The sequence below is a fragment of the Myiozetetes cayanensis genome, unplaced genomic scaffold, assembly GCF_022539395.1.
Source record: "Myiozetetes cayanensis isolate MyiCay16 unplaced genomic scaffold, myiCay2020 scf10, whole genome shotgun sequence".
NCBI lineage: Eukaryota > Metazoa > Chordata > Aves > Passeriformes > Tyrannidae > Myiozetetes > Myiozetetes cayanensis.
Genome location: NW_026086605.1, coordinates 20,400,242 through 20,418,883, shown reverse-complemented (window position 1 = coordinate 20,418,883; position 18,642 = coordinate 20,400,242). Strand labels below are relative to the sequence as shown.

General features: G+C 45.8%; 1 protein-coding gene across 1 annotated transcript in view; it reads right to left on the bottom strand.

The window, feature by feature from the left end:
* Positions 1 to 18,642, bottom strand: part of TLL2 (tolloid like 2) — an 87,503-nt gene that overhangs the window by 54,858 nt on the left and 14,003 nt on the right. The window contains exon 2 of the mRNA XM_050305322.1: positions 133 to 243. Within this exon, the coding sequence (XP_050161279.1) occupies positions 133 to 243 (111 nt within the window). The remainder of the gene's footprint in view (positions 1 to 132; positions 244 to 18,642) is intronic.

Genomic DNA, 18,642 nt, shown 5'->3' with positions numbered 1-18,642 from the left:
CGTCAGAGCCATAACGAAGCTCTGCATGCACCACCCTGGCTGTGGGAACAGGCATCACAAGTGAAATGGAACTCTTCCCTCCCTAAGGACTAAACAGGGTGAAAGAAGGCATCACCCCAGGGCTGCCCTTACCTGAAGTGTGTCTTGCGTTGCCATCTGAGTGCTTTGTTAAGTCAACAGCTCTGTCTACTTGAAACAGCTTCAGATCATCTTCATCTAAAGCGATATCTCCCCAAAAGGCAGCTGGAGAGAAAAAAAGCGCAATTAGTTTAGCTTTTATTTTGGAAGGAAAGTACAATTCCCAGGGGGTCTATAACACACCTAAAAGGCAATGACTTCATGGGCCAGAAAAAGGTCACGCACTGCTGTAGTTTTAAAAGTACAGAGTGGACATTGGTGGCAGCCAAGTGACAGCACTTCACTTACAGTGTAAATCCACCAAGATGAGAAGATTAGCTGAGATTCCTTGTGCCACTGGTCTGACTCTCAGCCAGGTGGTGGTGTTCACTCGTCATTAAAGCCTGAAGAAGGTTTGTCATGGGCATTGTCCTCACTCCTGTGAAGGAACTAGCTAAGTCACACCTCAGATCTTGACTGAGATGTTGCATCCGCACCATCCCCTCGCTAACAACACGCGTAAGATGGGAGGAGAGCAGTGAAGCACTCAAGCTCAGCAGTGTATATGTAAAAGCTACAGCCTTCAGGACCTCACACTCGCAGTTAGCACCCAGACACACTGCACTGGTCTCAATCCAAGCTGAGAGCCAGCCTACCATTTCCACTTTGCTGGAGAAACACCAGTTATTTGCCCCCTTGTGGATCAGTTACCTAGATTTAAGTTTGTAGAGTTTTTAATTTTGTAACAATCTTTGAATTTCAGCCAAAAGTCAGGAAAATAAGGTAAACAAACGGATAACTTGACATTCACAGCTCAGAGAAACAGACTAGAAACCATTTGAGTGGAAAAAATTATACCCCTGGAGTATCCTGACTGAGTTGCTGCTGCACAGTGTATAGTTACCATTTTGGGAATTTGAACAAAATAAACACAGGCAATGAGGCAGTTGACCAAGCATAACAGATCTTTGAGAGATAACAAACAGATCACAAAGAGAGCTGTTAAAACTCATAAAAGAAGTCTGTGTAGGCTGATGAGAAATAAGAAAAATAAGAGTAAATTAACTGATTATACAGTTCAAGAGAACTCAGACAAGGAACAATACTAAGTCACTGTCTGCAACAGTGACCAAATTTGATGAAATTGCTTTTTTCTTCTCTTGTTAAGTAAAAAAACATTTACATTACTTGACGGGAAAAAACATCCCATTGCTACACGAGCAACATCACTGATCAAAGCCCGTTAGGCCTGAGAAACCAATGCGTTTTACTGATCATCTCATTTTTATTGCCAAGACCAAATGGAATACAGACCTTTGCCTGAATATCAGAAACCTGCAATCAGTTCTGTGGCAATTGAATAATGAAAAGTTAACTCAGAGTTTTCTTTGACACAGTGTGGTGCTGGTTCTGATGTGGCACTTGCTTCCTCTATTCTGCCTCTCAGCACCTCAGTCAGCACAACAACATTTGCCAGTGTCACTGATCTGGGATGTGGGCATGGTACGAATTCTTTGCCTGCTGCCTACTACAAGCAGCAGAGTCCTGGCATGAGCAGAGGGTGACTCTGCTGCTTCTCCCTTTCCCTGGGACAAAGCTATCCCCTGGATACCTGGCCATGGCAGGGGGATGGGAGACATCCTCAGAAGAGGTCGGCTCCAGCTTTTTGGCTGGGTCTCCTTAACAGTGCTACCAAAACTCAGTTCCAGAAGAGGGCACAGTTAGTGCAGACAAACCTATACACAGACTGACATCAGTTATAACTAGGGGAGAAGCTCTGTTTGCTACACAAACACAGAACTCAGGCTCTCCCCAACTTCTGGACAATTCAAGCCCTCACTCGGTGAAGGGAACCTAAAACACTGTCAGATCTCCATCAGGCAACAAGTCTATGAGCACAGCCAAACATCCCAAGCTGATTGGGAATTGTCAGTGGAGGAAAGCAGTGGCATAGGCTCCTGTAACTGCAATTTGAAGAGAGGACATTTTATTCATCCAGAGAAATTACTTCCTCAATGTGACAGGCAAGAGGCAGAGATGCAAACGGCATCCCATGCCATCCAGTCCTCTCCCCAGCCATGTTTGCTAAGTCATTACTATACCAGCCAACTACCACCCCCATTCCCTACCCTCCTGCCAAACCTACCAATCCCTTACAGCCCCAAAGTAATTGCCACTACCCTGGGCTCTCTGTGGCTCTTTTCCATTAGTACCACACAATCTGTTTCTCAGGCCAAGGCAGCCTGTGCCAAAGCACATCTTTCAGGGCAAGCCTGCAGCGTGGATTTACATCAACAGAATTGTTACATTTTCCTTCCAATGGAAGGCAGTAGTTTTCTCCCAGCCCTAGCAAAAGATTCTCTTTCTGTTACAAAGCCATACATCATCCTGAAAGATAGCCCACTACAAAAGCTGCATTTCCCTAGCATTTATTTCCAGCTCTCTGCAGTCCCAGAGTGCTCCAGGGGAACCATGATTTATCACAGTCCCCAACCAGCTGAACAACTTTCCATACTGGAAGTCCCGGCTGAGAATGCTGCACTGCAACTTCTCCTATGCTGTCAAAGGCCCCTTCCTAAAGACACAAGCCTGAAAGCCTGCCTCCATCCCGACGGAGCCGTCCCACAGGAAAGCACAAGTACTTTATTTTAAAAGGTCACAAGTTCAGAGACTGCTGGCAAATGAAGCATCTCAAACCTTCCCTTCTGATTTCCTTTACCAAGGTCTCCTTTTTAATTTAATGTGGGAGGATTTCCAAAAAGAAAAAACAAAAACCAACAAAACAAAAAAATTTAAATCTCCCAACAGCAGGCTAACAAGCTTGGAAACCAGTGTTTCTCTTGGCAGAGCTCTGCAGTGTACACCCAGGTGCAAACTCTTAAGACACAGTGCAATAGCATGCCAGCTTTTCTTTGAGAAGATGCTTTAATTGCTCTGGATAGTAAGTACAGAGCAGCTCTTACTGAGGCTGATAGAGCCAACGTGAGAGAGTTTGCTTCTATGCTGGACTAGTAACCTGCACCAACCACCTGAATGCTTAACCTCACCATCTCCCAGGACATGCAACTGGACAGTGTTTGTCTGCTGGGGCAAAGGGGAAGGATGACTGTGTTTGACAAATAAATTCTGCACCCAAATGAAAAAAGCAGCCTGGAAAGCTGTCTGTGTTTTCAGCACATTTCTCCCCCTGGAAAACAGTCCACATGCTGATGTCTGAACTGTGTGCTGAGCACAGAGGTTGCACGATGCCAGGGGAGTATGGCAGATGGCATTGGGAAGGACACTTCCTTCTGGGCAGAGGACAGGCTCAACAGTTTCTCCAGGTGCTTCCACCACGTAGGGCCCAAAACCACCAATGTCTTCACAGTCCTCATCTTCCACAGTAGCATTTTGGGGAGTCCCCAGCAATGTGACAGCACACAGTGTCTTCTCTCTAAAAACGTCACTGCTCTTCCCTGCAAATCATATCCAATCTGTTTCCCCCCACCCCACCAACACCCCCAAACAATTCCCTTCTCCTATTCCAGCCACCAGCAGGAGCAAAATTTTCATCCGTTTGCCTGCCATGACCTCTTGCCAGGAAGCCCCTATTCCAACATGAGTATAGACTACAGATTTCCTCTGATGACAGGGATCAACAAAGCAGTCACCCTCTGCATGCTGTGGAAGACCACTGCAGTTTTCCCTGTAGCACCCATCAGGACCATCTGTGACAGAGACTGATTAGAAAGAGAGGCCTTGGAAACAGGTATACACTGCCTGCCAGGAAAGCTCCCTCCATCCCACTCCACCTCAAACACAGACTCTTTCACTCACTGAAGCTTTTATTAAGAAATGGCAGGGTTTAGGTGCTCAATGGGATCTGAACCTGGATTGAAGACTATGTTTTCCAAACTGAGCCAAAGGGGCCCTCTTTCTAAGTTGTGTATGTCACCAGCTCAAGGACCTTGCCTGAATTTGCAGCTGGCTGGCACAGCTCACACTGACAGACTTCCTTTCAGTTCTTCTAGCACAGCTCTAACACAGTTCTGCTGCTCTTGCTGAGCAGGTGTCCCACAGTGCAGTACAGCAAAAGGCATGGAAAACAAAGAGCAATGTGAACCTAAGTAGATGCTTCAGAATTGTTTCATCAGTACTCACAACTTAAATTCAGTTTTCGCTTGTGTTCACAACCTCTGTGTGTAGATGATAGCTGGGTCCTCAAGCAGAGGTACCTCATGACTACTTGTACCAGTACAGACCGTAGTGGGTTGACCCTGTCTGGACATCAGGCACCCACCAAAGCTGCTCCCTCACTCCCCTCTGCAACTGGACAAAGGAGAGAAAATATAACAAAGGGTTCATAGGTTGAGATAAGGACCAGGAGAGACTAGTCACTGATTACTGTCACAGGCAAAACAGACTCGAATTGGGAATATTAATTAAATTTATTACTGACAAAAATCAGAGTAGGATAATGAGAAGTAAAATAAATCTTGAAAACACCTTCCTCCAACCCCTCCCTCTTTCCCAAGTTCTACCTCCTCCCCCCAGCAGCACAGGGAGAAGGGGAACGGGGGTTACGGTCAGTTCATCACAGGTTGCTTCTGCTGCTGCTCTTCTCTGGCTGCAATTTTTATCTGCACAATAGCTTTTTTCCCCCTTTTTAAGTACGTTATCACAGAGGTGTTACTGTCATTCCTCATTGGCTCGGCCTTGGCCAGCAGCAGGTCCCTCCAGGCTCTGGCTGGCACTGGCTCTACCAGAAATGGGCAAAGCTTCTGGCAGCTTCTCACAGAAGCCACTTCTGTAGCCCCCCTGCTACCAAAAACCTGGCCACAGAAACCCGATACAAAAATACACAAGGAAGAAGTGTTTGCACAATTAACCTTGACATTTCCAGTTCCGTAAGCACCAACAGATGCCACTATCAGGCAACCAATACAGCCTGCCTGCCTCAGACCCAGCCGTGTCACCCAAGTGATGAGCCACACTGCCTCTTTGGGTCTCACAGTGCAATCGAAGGATGTGTTCTGAACCCACCCATGAGATCAGTCTCATATGTATTTGTAAGGCACAACATCTGTCACCACCCAGCTCTCTGCTCTCCATCATCTACATTATGAGATGATCCTAGGACACCAGTCAGTTCCTTTTGTTCCAGAGCTGACTGTGCCATATCCAAACAGTATAAGGGAAAAACAATGTCCCTCCCACCTGAGCAACATGAGCTACTGGCAAGGAGTGTTGGTCATATGTGGACACAGTAACACATGCCACCTCCTGGTAAACAGCAATATGACTATTCATGCACTGGTAAAACCACACCAAGTTATTTTTGACTATTTTCTGATGCTTCCCAACCTGACTAGTCTGGGTGATTTAATTTTCAGGGCTGGCCACACTCTCATTAGGGCTAACACTCTGCAGTCTTAACAATAAGAAAATAAATCAACAGATCAAAGTTCCCAGCACCTCCATATTTCTTTCCTCACAGCAAGGCAGGCCTGTTGCTGAACTGCCTGCTGGCACAGGAAGCAGAAGAACAGTATTCTGAAGTATGCTAAGATTTATACCTTCAAGAAAAAAATTCAACTCATTCCCCAAGGCAAAGTAACAACTATGTCAGAGGGGAAAACAAAGCCTCAAAATAAGTCAGAAACCAGTGCAAGAAGAGAGAGAAAAGGCTCAGACCAACACTTTGGAAATAGAGGCAAGTCCTGAGCACTGCACACTCAAGCCAAAGAAAGATGGGAAACAAGTGGTAGCAATGAGTGAAAGAAAAGGATCACGATTGCTACAGTCAGCCATTTCATTTTTAGCCAGATCAGTTGGTTTCTCCTCAGTAGGAATGATCAGAAATTTCCCACTGGCCAGCTTTGGGGATAAGCTGTCTTGAAGGTTCTGCTGGCAAATCCTTCCAGTCAGCAAGGGTGTTTCAAACTAGAGTTGGCATCAGTGGGGATACCTGGCAATAGGGACTTGATTCAGTCTTTCAGTGGGAAGTTTCCCTGCCCAGGGAGCACATTGTTTCAGAAATTAGACTCAGTTTGTATAGGAATGTCTACGAAGATGGTCTACTTCTAAGTGGCAACAAATATTTCAAAATCATTAAAATTTCTTGGGAATTAGAGTCCACAACCCTGTTCAGACTTCTGTAGAAACCTAAATCGCCTAAATTATCATGTGTAGTGCTCCCACAGCACCCTCTCTTGGGAAGTAATCTGGTGGAGACCGAATTAAGCCAGGAATTCTGATTCATGTTCAATGCATTTCCTTTCCTGGAAGGTGACAATGCAGGAACTAAGAAATACTTTGGGCCTGAGTTTGTCCAAAACTGCAAACATACACATGAGCCCACACAATGCCCTGCTTTGCTCTGCCTGGGCTGAATACCATGTTATTTTAACCAGGAACTGAGCAATAGTGCTTGCCATAATTAGGTCAGGAGAAAGATATTTTCATTTCAAAATTCATAACTCTCTTGCTGCTGGTTACTTCTTCGGTCAAGGTCTTCATCTTTTCCACTTTGACATGGCAGTCACTCCAGTTGGATGATCTGTGAACCCATTCCTGGTAGGATGAGCAATGCAGGACAGCATATGTGAACACTCAGTCCTGGAAATCCATGCCACAGGCAGCAAAGCAGCTCCCTCTATGGGCTCTGAAATGGTTAAACACCTGCAGCGTCATAAGAGAGCGCTGCAGGGGGATGGATCTCTGCTGCCCAATACTTCAGACCACCTTAGATGTTTAAGGAGGCAGCTCCCCTGTAACATGGTGTGCAAAACCCAAGAGACTGGCTTAATCCCTCCTGCTTCCATGGGAACTAAACTGAGCTGTGGGAGCTTCATAACACTTTTGCTCTCTTTTCTGCTCCAGGTGACAGTGTATGTTCCATGGCAATGCTGACATGAGATAGGGATCTGGCTGTGCATCTCTGAATTTTTCTCCCTGAAAGCAATATGCAGTTTGCATGGTGCCTCTTGGCCACATTTTACATGTAGGCAGAAAACAGACTTTAGGAAGAAGCTATCATGGACACACAAATGCATGTAGCTTGAGCTCTATCCCTCAAGACAGACAGACATCCACAAAGACACCCCGCAGGCAGGTAAATTCACTTGGAGACCTCACTCAAATGGAAGTGAAACCAAGCTCTGCAACTCACTCAGCTGTCCTGACCAGGCAACCTTGGCCCCTTCCTGCTGCCTGAAGGACACAGGTATATTTCCTGATTCCTGTCCAATCCACCACAGCCAGGATGCTCTGCTGAAGCAGGGGCTCGATTTCAGCACTTTATTTTCTCAAAAGCCAGGAAGGGCTGTCAGATACAGCTTCTTCCCAAGTACAAGCAGCATGTCTCCCCACTCTGTGCCACCACTTCAAAGTGAGATTCTTTCCTTGTAACTTATGCCAGCTCAGCATTTTTTCCTCTCCACCCTAATGTCTAGCCCTCAACTCGATACCACCCCCTCCCATCCTCTCATCCTTCCATGGACTTCTCTCCCTTTGTAATTGTTTAGTGTTTGAGGAAAGAGTCTGCACATAAGGCAGGCTAGAAAACACAACTCTTTTATTGCACTTAGCTAGTGGACTGTGAAGCAACAATCTCTCTCAGCCTGATCTACATGTCCCCATCCTGCCTAGTGAGCATATCCAGCCATCTATTATGGAAATCAACAGAGGAAACAAACTTCCAGGACTGCCAGACCTTGGACCACTAAGCAGACAGCAAAGCTTTTCTCTTGTGATAGTATAGTATGTAGAGAATTCCTCTTGCCCTGATTATTTCAACAGCATCAGAGAGGACAGCCACAGCTCCTTTTCAGAAGGACAAGAACAGAAAGCTTCATATTCAGCCAGGATTAAGGGAAGCTCCAGCATCAAACCAAATAAAGGTCTTCAAGGGAAATTTTGGGAGGAAGTGCTCTTAGTCACAGATAGGTAGACCTTGGCAGGTTGAGCTGCATCTCAGCTTATGGGAGTTGGCTTCTGAAACTCCATCACAAAGACAAATCCCCAGTGTCTCTGAAGTTTACCTCAGAGAGGGAAAGTACTACACAATAGCCCAGAAAAGCAGCTGGTGCAAGAAGGAAAAGCCTCTCACAAAGACAGCACCGATCAGGTGCAGTTTTTCACAAAAAGTACAGAAAGGACACAGATGGCAGCTGGATCATGACACAGGGAAAAGTGAAGTCACATACAATTCTCTCCCTTTTTGACAGTTAGCAAGTGGTCCAGACAAGCCCTGGCCTCCAACAGCTTTTGCCACACCCTGCTAAGAAGTTATTCTGATTAAATAAAGGCAACAGATAGAGAAGAGACCTAGGCACCAGCACCCCTGCCAACACCTCCACCTTGCAGTGCATACATCTCTCAATCTTAACAGAAGTGGGAACCAGGAAACAAAACCATAAGCAGATGAAAGCATTTTGTGATCTGATCCAAAAAGATAGGACCCATAAATAGCACAGTGACAGAGGAAACCTCTTCTCCAAGTGCCTATGAAGTGACCCTTGTTAGCTCAACCTGCAAGGCAGCAATGATGACTTAGAAATCCAGCATTGCTTCAGCTGCCCTTTAAGAGCTGGAGACAGCAAAGTTCTGGGTAATGAAATCCAAGAATGCCTTTGTCAATTAATTATGGAGAAAGTCGAACCACACAAGCCCCATCTCACCCCCTCCATCATTTTTGCTGCTCAATATAACTTTAATTAATCTTTCCTTTGGCAATTTGAAGGAAGGGTGAGCACAATGCAAACACCCACTGAGTATTAAATTGATTTCCTGTTTTATAGTCCTCTTTCCCTCCCTATTGGCCCAGCTGTGATTTGTGCCCCTTCCCTTGGAGGCATTTTTTCCACGCTAATATAATCCAAAGCCCCAAGCAACAATCACATCCAGAGAAGTAACACTTTGCACAGTCCATTGCTTCAGCCCAGTCTCTGCTAGCACAGAGCAGATTCTCTCTTGCCCCCTTTCCTCCCCCACCATGAAAATTCAAAGCAATCACTTTGTTTCCCTACTTTCATCATTTTTGCTTAAAAAATTGAAAATGTTTTTGTCCTAAATAATAAAGTGATCAAATCCCTATAGTTTCCTGTCTGCCATTTGTAGTAATGCATCCCAATTACCAAAACATTAATATGAAGCCTATTCCACTGGCAAACACCACTTCCTGGCTGAGGTACCAGTTTGGTTTGGTACTCCAGGTATCTGGACCTAAAAGAAGGAGATAGGAATACAAAGCTCAGTTGAGGTCCCAAATAATTGACCTATTCTCAGCAAGAGACAGCACCCCACCTTAGGCTTGTGGGGCTGAAAGCAGGATCCTTAGCTGGAAGCACACCCCCAGAGCAAAGGCCAAGACTGGGGAAGGCAGGAAAATAAGGGAAACCAGCCATGCAGCAATAGAACAAGCTCTTATCAAAGGAACTTCCCCTTTGCTTTGTAGGGAACCCAGGCCCTGATTTTCAGCTGTCAACCATTTAAGGGTTAGGGTGGTTAGGGATCACCTTACTCCATAATCACCTGAAGGACAGCCACAGGAACTGGCTGCCAGCAGTTTCTGTCTCAGGCATTCAGGTTCTTGTTCAACACTACTGGTTTTGATACCATGAGTTAGAAGACCTTGACCTAAAATACTGCACACCCTTCAGCAGCTGTCCCACAAGACTTTGTGAGCTTTATGGTCACCAGCTTCAGCCTTCTGAGAGAAGACATCCAGGTCAGACCTTCTCCTCAGGTAATTCCCATACCATGGGACTTGCCCTGGATTTATTCCTCAAAATTAAGCTGAGAAATGTAACCTTAGAGATGACAGAAGAAAATTTAAGACTAAAACTGTTCTAACTTCACATGGAACAGTTCAGTGGTTAAGCTCTGTCCCCCCACTCATGACATTTCACTGGCCATGCTCACAATGCAAAGCGAACCATTACTGCTTATTTAATTGCATCATTTGGGGAGAGATGCTTTTCCTTCAGGTGGCCAGACACACCAGGTTTCAAAACCTCACTGTTCTCACCCCAAGCACTGCAGTAGGGGAATGGGTGACCCCAAAGAGGCAGGAAATTCACTGCCACCTGCCCACCCACAGAAGCAATAGGCTCAAAGCAAAAATGAACAAGAAGCAGAGCCATTAACTGAGCTGCATCCTCAAAAAAGGAAGGTAGCAACCCAGGCCTGCTTGGAGCAAACTTTAAGGCAGGCTGACAATTTAAAACCACATGGTCCTGGATGAAAGGGGGCAGTTCATGATAGATCACATCTATTCAAGGGCCAGACAAGGAAAGCAAACATAGGCTCATTTTACTCATTGTTCTTCTTCCACCAACACCAGGAGAGGAGTGTTGCAGCGCTGTTGGAAGAGAAAAAAGAAATGGACAGCAGGCAGGAAAGAAATAGGAGCTATTTATGGAGGATAGCTAATCTGAGCTGTTTACAGACTTCCCCTCTGAAAGCTCGGGTATGGGAGGGTGGGCAGAGAGGTGGTTTCAGCCATTAAAAATACAACGTGAGAATCCATTAATTTTCCATAGAAACAATGTCGTCATAGAAGCGAGACAAATCTGATCAGTCATGCAAATGTGCTGATGCTAAATTCTCAGGCCTGGGTGGGGAATTTGGATTGCCAAAAACACAACAATGAAGAGATCAGAATGAGATTAGTAGCCAGAATGGCTGCAGCACTGACAGCATGGTGGGGGCATGGGATGTAACCAAAGGCACCCCCAGGTTACAGTGGAGTTCATGCCTTAAGCCAGGCACAGGTGTCACAGCAGAACAAATGAAAAAAGCCATCTTTGCACGAGATCTCAGGAGCAAGGCAAATGCTGCATTCCTGCTCTGCACACCAGCAAGGGCCACAGCTCACTCCAGAGAACAAAGGGTTCAGCAACCCACAGGACTGAGACCCTCACAAGCTGCAAAATCACAGCATCAAGGAAAAGCAAGAGGTGACCGACAGTAAAAGAAACAGATGAGTGCACCTCATAGCATAACACAGCAAAGCAGTAGATAACTACAAATTTGGAGGGAACTGTCCCAGGCAAATGCTGAGGTGTGATGCAGTCTGAAACATGGCATTCATGTTGTGTTAATAAGGGGCAAAATACAAAAATGTATTTTTTCCCTCCCAACAAAAAAAAATCCCAACACCAAACCAACAACCAAAAACAAAACAAAAGGAGACCATCAGATTTTATCTCCTTTCTCCCTCTTCTCTCTAAAAACCTAACTTTACAAACACTCTGCAGAGGGAGATACTACACATGGAAAAGTACAGAAGCACCCTGAGCGAGAGGAGTGGAAATCACTCACTCTTGGCACCGAAGCACGGCCCTTCTTTGCAAGGGATCCAGCCACCATCTTGGACTGGCCTCACCACAAACATTTAGGAGTTAAAAACAACCTTGCAAAATTAAGTGCTCGACCTTCTGCAGTACACAGAACATTGCTAGAATAACACCTGCGACAAGGATGCTTCCAGGTGAGTCTCACTGTCAGCAAAGAAACACATGACTAAAACAAACAAGCAAAAAAAAAAAATGGAGAAAATAAGGAGAGGTCAAAACAAATCCCAAAAGATGTTTCACACAGGTTCATCCATAAACCAAAGTACCAGTATTTGTCATCACAAACAGCTGTTTGTTTCACTTCGTCAGTTTGAAGATGCACTGGTTTTACATTTGAAGCCTTTGATGCTACAGCCATGGGAATCCCTGCCACACAAGGGCTGTTTGTGCTCGTCGGGTGGCTGCTGCTGTCCTCAAGCCTGAGAAGGGCTCAGCCCACCAGTGTCTGAGAAAGGGCACTCACACCTGTATATGCACCTCAAGGAAACTCCCCGGACCACCACCTTGCCCAGAAACAGGCATTTAGCAAGTAACTTACCTCGGTCACTGAAACCTGCTCTCTAATGTCATGTAATCCAAAGAGCTGGCTTTCCCAGAAAGGGACAATCCTGCAGGATACAGTGATGCCCTAGATGGGTACTGTGCTGGTAGCTCAGCACAACACAGCCCAAAGCACAGGTTGCTGAAAGGGCACTTGGTTCCAGAGCCCCTGAAACACCACATGCCCCTCTGGTAATTCCCTGTCTATTTTAAACTCCTGCAAGAAAACCTGAAAAAAGTGATTGCCTTATCATTTATACAGAGTAAACAGAACATCTTGCTTCCCCTTCTATGACTCATAAGGCGTGCCAGCAGCCTGTTCAAATACCTCTCTGGATTTGCACTGCTAGACGCACGGCAGAGGACAGAGCCAGCCTGCCTGCTCCAGCCAGCACTCTTCAAGTCTGCTTCACAATGGTGAGATTACAATTCCAGCAGCAGCACACCCCTCTGTGAATACTGCACTGTGCAGACATCCCTGTGCAGCACACAAAATCACACTGCTGCCCTCATAGGAGAGATTTGCATTCTGCCATGGTGTGACTTTTGGGGATGGCTCTGTGCAGGGCTAAGCACTGGACTCAATGATCCTTGTGGGTCCCTTCCAACTGAGCACATTCTATGATTCCTTTAGGTCGTTCTTTCTGATGTCCCAAAAAACCCTCTTTTTTTCCTGTCAGCCCTATCTGAAGTGCTCACAGCACTCTGTCTTCACTGCTTCCTCACCCTTTTCTGAATACCACTGCCATAAATGTTCTGTTCTTGACTTTCAGTGTTACTGTCCCCCATTGGCTACACTCAGTCACCCAAACATCAACAATCACTGCATTCTCAGTGACTCCCACCCTGGTCTATCCCATAGCAGTTGGCGTGTATAAAGCCAATGTTCTCAATATTCAAGACCATTTTTTATTGTCCCAGCCACACACACTACAGTGAGCATCTAGGACCACGTAGCAACACAATCCTCCCAGTGTGCAGAGCTCTAAGGCTTCAAACTTCAGAGGCTGTCGCAGCTTCTTATAGAAGCATCAGTTTTGGGTGCAATTTCTCCCCATACAAAATTCCTCTCAAGATTCACACCCAAAAATCACAGCAGTCACACTTCTCTCATTACGCTCTGTTTACTAAGATTTCTGAGAATTGTGCAGAATTGTGCTCTGATCACACCTCAGAGCTTTAAAGTAGGATACTGATATACCAGCATAACACATGAAAGACACTAGCAAGAAAGTCACGGACCTACTCTTCTTTTGACACAAGTGATCCTGCACCAGCAGTGAGCAGCCAGGAAAGCAGTTAAAAGTTGTGTCATTACATCCGTTCATTTTATTTATGTAGTAGGTGCACATGAGAAGTTGGTCTTTATCGATACATCCTCTAACATGCTGGTTGCCTGTTTCACTTTAAGCACTTAAATACATCTGGGTGAGGAAATGCTCCTACTTTCCAACTGAGCCAGCTGCACTGTCCACTCGCTTAAACATCAGTGATAAAAGCCTGCTCAAGAATACGCATCTGTTTCACGTATGGCTCATAGAGATAATTTAAACAGTTTCCATATGTTGCCAAAGGGCTGTGACCAACTGCTACTTGCAAAAAACTGAGGAGATTGTCTGACTTCCACAGAGAAAAGTTTCATCTTGAAGCAACAGCTCCCTTGTTCCCAAGTCTGCCTGGGCTTCCTCTGCCCCTTCCACAGCTGGATGCTGCTGACTGGTCCAAATGCTGCCTCCTCCTGGGATCATGCCACTGCAGCAACACACTTTATGGACCACAATGGGCAGACTTTGGAAAAGACCTGTAATGAACACCTCAACACGTGCAGATCACAGAATCACAGAATGGTTTGAGCTGGAAGGAACTTCTAAAGGTCATCTAGTTCTACCCCCCTGCAACGAACAGGGGTATTTTCAACTAGATCAGGTTGTTCAGAGCTCTGTCCAACCTGACCTTGAATGCTTCCAGTGGGGAGGCATCTACCAGCTCCCTGGGCAATCTGTTGCAGTGTTTCATCACCCTATTATCAGGTCAGGCAGTGCAACCACCTCCTGCTCCTTGTTACAGAAAAGTTACTTACTCATAGGACAGCCATGCTTTTTGCTCAGCCCTTATCCAGATACTTCCATCGGGCACCAGGCTGTAACTGTTGGAACTCCTCAAAGCATAAATGAAGCTCTGTGGCTTCATATAAGCTATAATTTCAGGTTTCCACATTTTGCTGTGCCACCTGAAGTTAACATCTCACTTTTAAAGTACCCACAGTGGCTTCCTGCTCTGTTCCAGCCCGACAACAGGTCACTTGCTATATCAGAGATGGACCATGTCCAAATTAATGATTTTGTAGATGGAAGGACTGTCAATAAGGTCTTCACTCCAAAAGGTAGATCTAGTCAGGGAAGCAGACAACAAATAACTCTATTTGGAAATCCAGGGGAGGCTATTAGAAGGATTTCAAAATTCAAAGGGGAAAGTACACAGATGCCACTATTTTCCTTGTCAACAATGGCTTCCCTGCACTCCAGGGGAGTGCAGTGCAGAGCTTCTGGAACTGGCCTTGCACAGTAAAACCCGCCTCATCTCTTCAGGCAGAGTTTCTTGGAGCAGGCACCAAAAAGGTGTCCCAAAGAGCCATCCAAAGATACGGTCCTCAGCTTGTCCTGAAGAAGTGAAGCAACTTTTTTTTGTTCACAGAATCCAGGATAGAGTTGGATATCCCAGGTCCCCATCCCATGCTCCACCATTAGACCATCTACTGCTGCCCAGCATCAGGGTGCCAGGGTTCCCTTCCCTCTCTAGAGGCTGAAGGGTTTCTACTCCTTGCCACTTCACAAGACAGGCATACTAAGAAAGGGCAGTCAGACCAAGTGAGAGATGAAAGCATCCAGCTCCACATTGTCTGGCACACAGAACTGCCTCCCCCTGCCCAAGGCAAGGGGATCCACACTCACCAGAGCTATCCTACTCCTACACCTAGTGGCCATCCAGCAGCATCTCCTGCCTCTATGGGGAAGTTGTCAAGGACCAGAGACACAGTTAACTGAAAATCTTCCTCAAATCTGACATCGAGTGAACCACATGAGAAATTACTCATGCAATTGATTCACACGGTTTCCATCATTCATAAATTCCTATGCATAAAGGGGAGACATTGGATTTGCACATAACCGACTCAGACAGCTGCAGATTTCCATAGGCACTAAATGTCTGCAGGCAGAAGCCACTCTTCATGTAATCCTGTTAAACAGCTGGATTGAATGGAAATGTTGTGTGATTCAGCATGGTAACAGCAGCCACCTCTGCTTCCTCCACCATTAGTGCAGGGTCCTCTCCAGTTCAGCCTCTTCCCATGGGTCCAAATTTCAGGAGTTATTTCATGCTCTGAACTCCGCAGGAAGCCTGGCGCACATGCGAGTGTGAGGCTACAGTAATGGAAGGCTGCCCTCAGAAAGTGCTAGGAATGTATCAAGGTTCTCCATCACAGTCTTCCTTGCTTTTCGGGGTACAACAGTAGAATATACAAGTCCTCTCATGAACAGAAGTCAGTACACTGGAGATTGGGTATAGTAGAAAAATCAACACACTGCCATCTCCAAAGGCAAGATGGTGGAATTCATACAAAATATAACTGCTAGTAGATCCAGGTCCAGACCAGAATCAAGTGCTCTTAAGTCAGGAGGATCTCAGGTGGAAGCTACTTGCCATTTCAAGACCCTTCATGGCATTCAGCACTGTATCACATCACAGAATATGTGAAAAGCCAGCAAAAAAATATAGTGTTCAGTAATTTGAAGGAAGCATTGTTAAACCTTCATCTTGCAGGGAAGGCCAGAAAGAGAGACCAGTCTGAGCTCCACTCCTTCAGGCATCCAGCAGATGATATTTAATAAGGCTCATCTTTCATACATATGTAAATATGATCTACCTTTCACATCTCCATAAACTGCTAACTCGGTGCTTTCCAGTCACATTTGATTGTCAATATGGGAAATCTCTTACAACTTCAAGGAAACTGGAGGGTCTCTCAGGGAAGATTAACTACAAACAACTGTCCAGACAAGCAAGCAGGATGAGACAAACACATGCACAACAGAAATATCATCTCACTGTAGATAGCATGCAACTAGCAGAATTGTAGATTATACTCCCAGAGGCAGCTGGGTTTACCTCTGCTTCTCTTCTTCCTTTCCAGTCACTTGTTCCTATGGTCTCTCCTGTGCTACCACAAGCCTTCACATGACTGGAAAGCAACACAGTAAAAAAAGACTTGGTTCTTAGTAAAAACCGGTTTGTTCTCAACCAGATCAGTCCCTCTGTGCTCACTTCCCACAGCTCACTGACACTGGGAGAAGGAAGATGGAAGGAAAGACTGTCTTCCTCAGCAGCAGCCCAGTTTTAAGCCAGAATAAAGTGGCCATGACTGCAGCATCAGTGGACATGGCTGGCTCAGAGAGCAGAAGCAGCCCTTCTGAGGCAGTGGATGGACTTCTACCTGAGTATGCCCATCCCTTCCTCTCCAGCTTTGTCCCAAAAACAAAGCACCAGTCAGAGATACTTGGCCCAGAGATACTGGACCTTCACAAACATTAACAAGATTACATTATAAATATGAACTATGCAAATATATAAATATACACCATAACTGCTTCTGCTGGCCATCCCTCTCTGAAACACCTCAGCTGCACCCTGTGCTTTACTCTGGTCTGTGTCAGAGCTCTGCTCCCCACTTGCAGCAGCAAGTACTTGGCACTTCTGCAAGTGATCCATATGCCAAACACCCAGAAAAGCACAAAGGTAACAAGGAGCTTTTTCCATCCTTGCTCAGTGTGTACCTCCCTGGTTCTGCAAGAGAAGAGAAAGGATCTCTGTCGTCATCAGTCCCTGCACTCTGCTGTATCTATTCCTGAAGCAGTGTCATGCAATCATGTAATTATTGACTATCACAACACGTAAGCAGGGTTGGATTGAAGGTATAAAAGCAAACCTCAATTCTGACATTTCTCAGCCTTATTAAAAAGTCTTTACACAGGGAATGAAGACAACTTCTTCCTCCGACAAGCTGTTTATGCCCTCTGGATAGCAAACAGTCTTGTGTCAGGAGTGTGCCTGCCTTTGAAGTGGGAGATTGCAGTTTGACAAAAGCAGGAAGCAAAGGCAAGAGGGGACAGAGCTGCTTTAAAGCAGTTGCCAGGATTTAACAGTGCCAGTAAGGCCTCCCTGTATTAGCCTTGCTCTGAGACAGTGAAGCCCTTTTTTGGCTCAGGCTCTAAAAACACATCCCAGCCACCAATGGCAGACCAGTGTCAGAGAAAACTCCAGCCCAAAGAAATGCAAACTACAAACTAGTTCCTCTTCCACGGCCTTAGGCCAGGCCTTATCGTGAGCAACCCAGGGCATCAGCACAAGACAGGGTCACCAGTCCCACTGGAAAAGAAGGAAGGCACCAAAATAGAAAGTGGCTTGTTCACTGCAAGAGACTTGTGCTGGGTTAGAAGGAGAACTCATCGCTCAGGCCTTTCCTCCAGTGGCTGCTGGTTTTCAGTCTCTCCTGCTTCTCCAGAAGATGCCATGGACAGGGGATTAGCTCAGCAGGGGAGCCTGAGGGTGCAGTAGCAAACCCCTTTCCCTCCCACCATTAGCAGAAAGGATGAGCAAAGAGATTTGCCTCTGGCTCACCTGCTCAGAGCCAGCTCTGGATCAGTGGAATGCAAAATGCAGACACTTTCCAGAAGGACTGCCCCATTAAAAAGCATTTCCACCTATTCAATGCACTCCATGCATAAATACACATGCATCTGCCATTAGCAGAGAATACTGAGTAGAAAGTACCTGATGGAGGTGCTCTGCCTCTGCATTCTTGCCAGGTGCCATCAGAATGAGGGCAAGTTGTGAACTTTCACAATCTAGGAAGTGCTCCTATCAACTGCCTTTAAAGCTGGTCTTTCTGGGTCACCTCTAGCTTCTAAGAAGAATTCCAAACCAGCTGAAAGCCAGTTATAAGCTCATATGATCTGCTGCAGAGAAGCACTAAGCAATTTCTACAAGGTGTGGAGCACGACTGCCTGCTACTGCCCCAAGTCTTTACCCTCCTTTTCCACAGCCAGTGTGATCTCAGAGTTCTTAAAGATTTTCCTGCAATAGCAAAGGATGAGCATTTTCTGCTATTAAAAACAGCTGAGGTCCTCTGAATCTCCCCAGAAAAAGAGATAACATGTGGGAAGCCTTGGTATAAAAGGAAACAAGAATGAAAACGGGTAGGCAACACTAACGAAACCTCTGAGACACCAGATGCACTGACTCACAAGTGAATAAGGGAAGAGCAAAGGGATGCTGCAGTTAAGCTCTGGCACTTCTCATCCCAGCAGGCTACAGATGCTAAAAGCTTATACAGGTTCAAAAAGCAAGCAGATGGAAGACAAAGCTATCCAAGATCACTAAAGACAATGAGCCATCTCTGGACTGGGGATTGTGGAGTCTACTGCAGTCAGACTTTTTAGATGTACCACTCCGTTTTACCCTGCTTTTCTACATCTCCATTGGCATTTACTGCTACCCAATGGATATAAGTTACTGAGTTTGTTTTGAGGCAGATCAGTCATTCTTTAGTATTAACAGTACATTTCTAAGGGATCATTTTAGCTTTAGC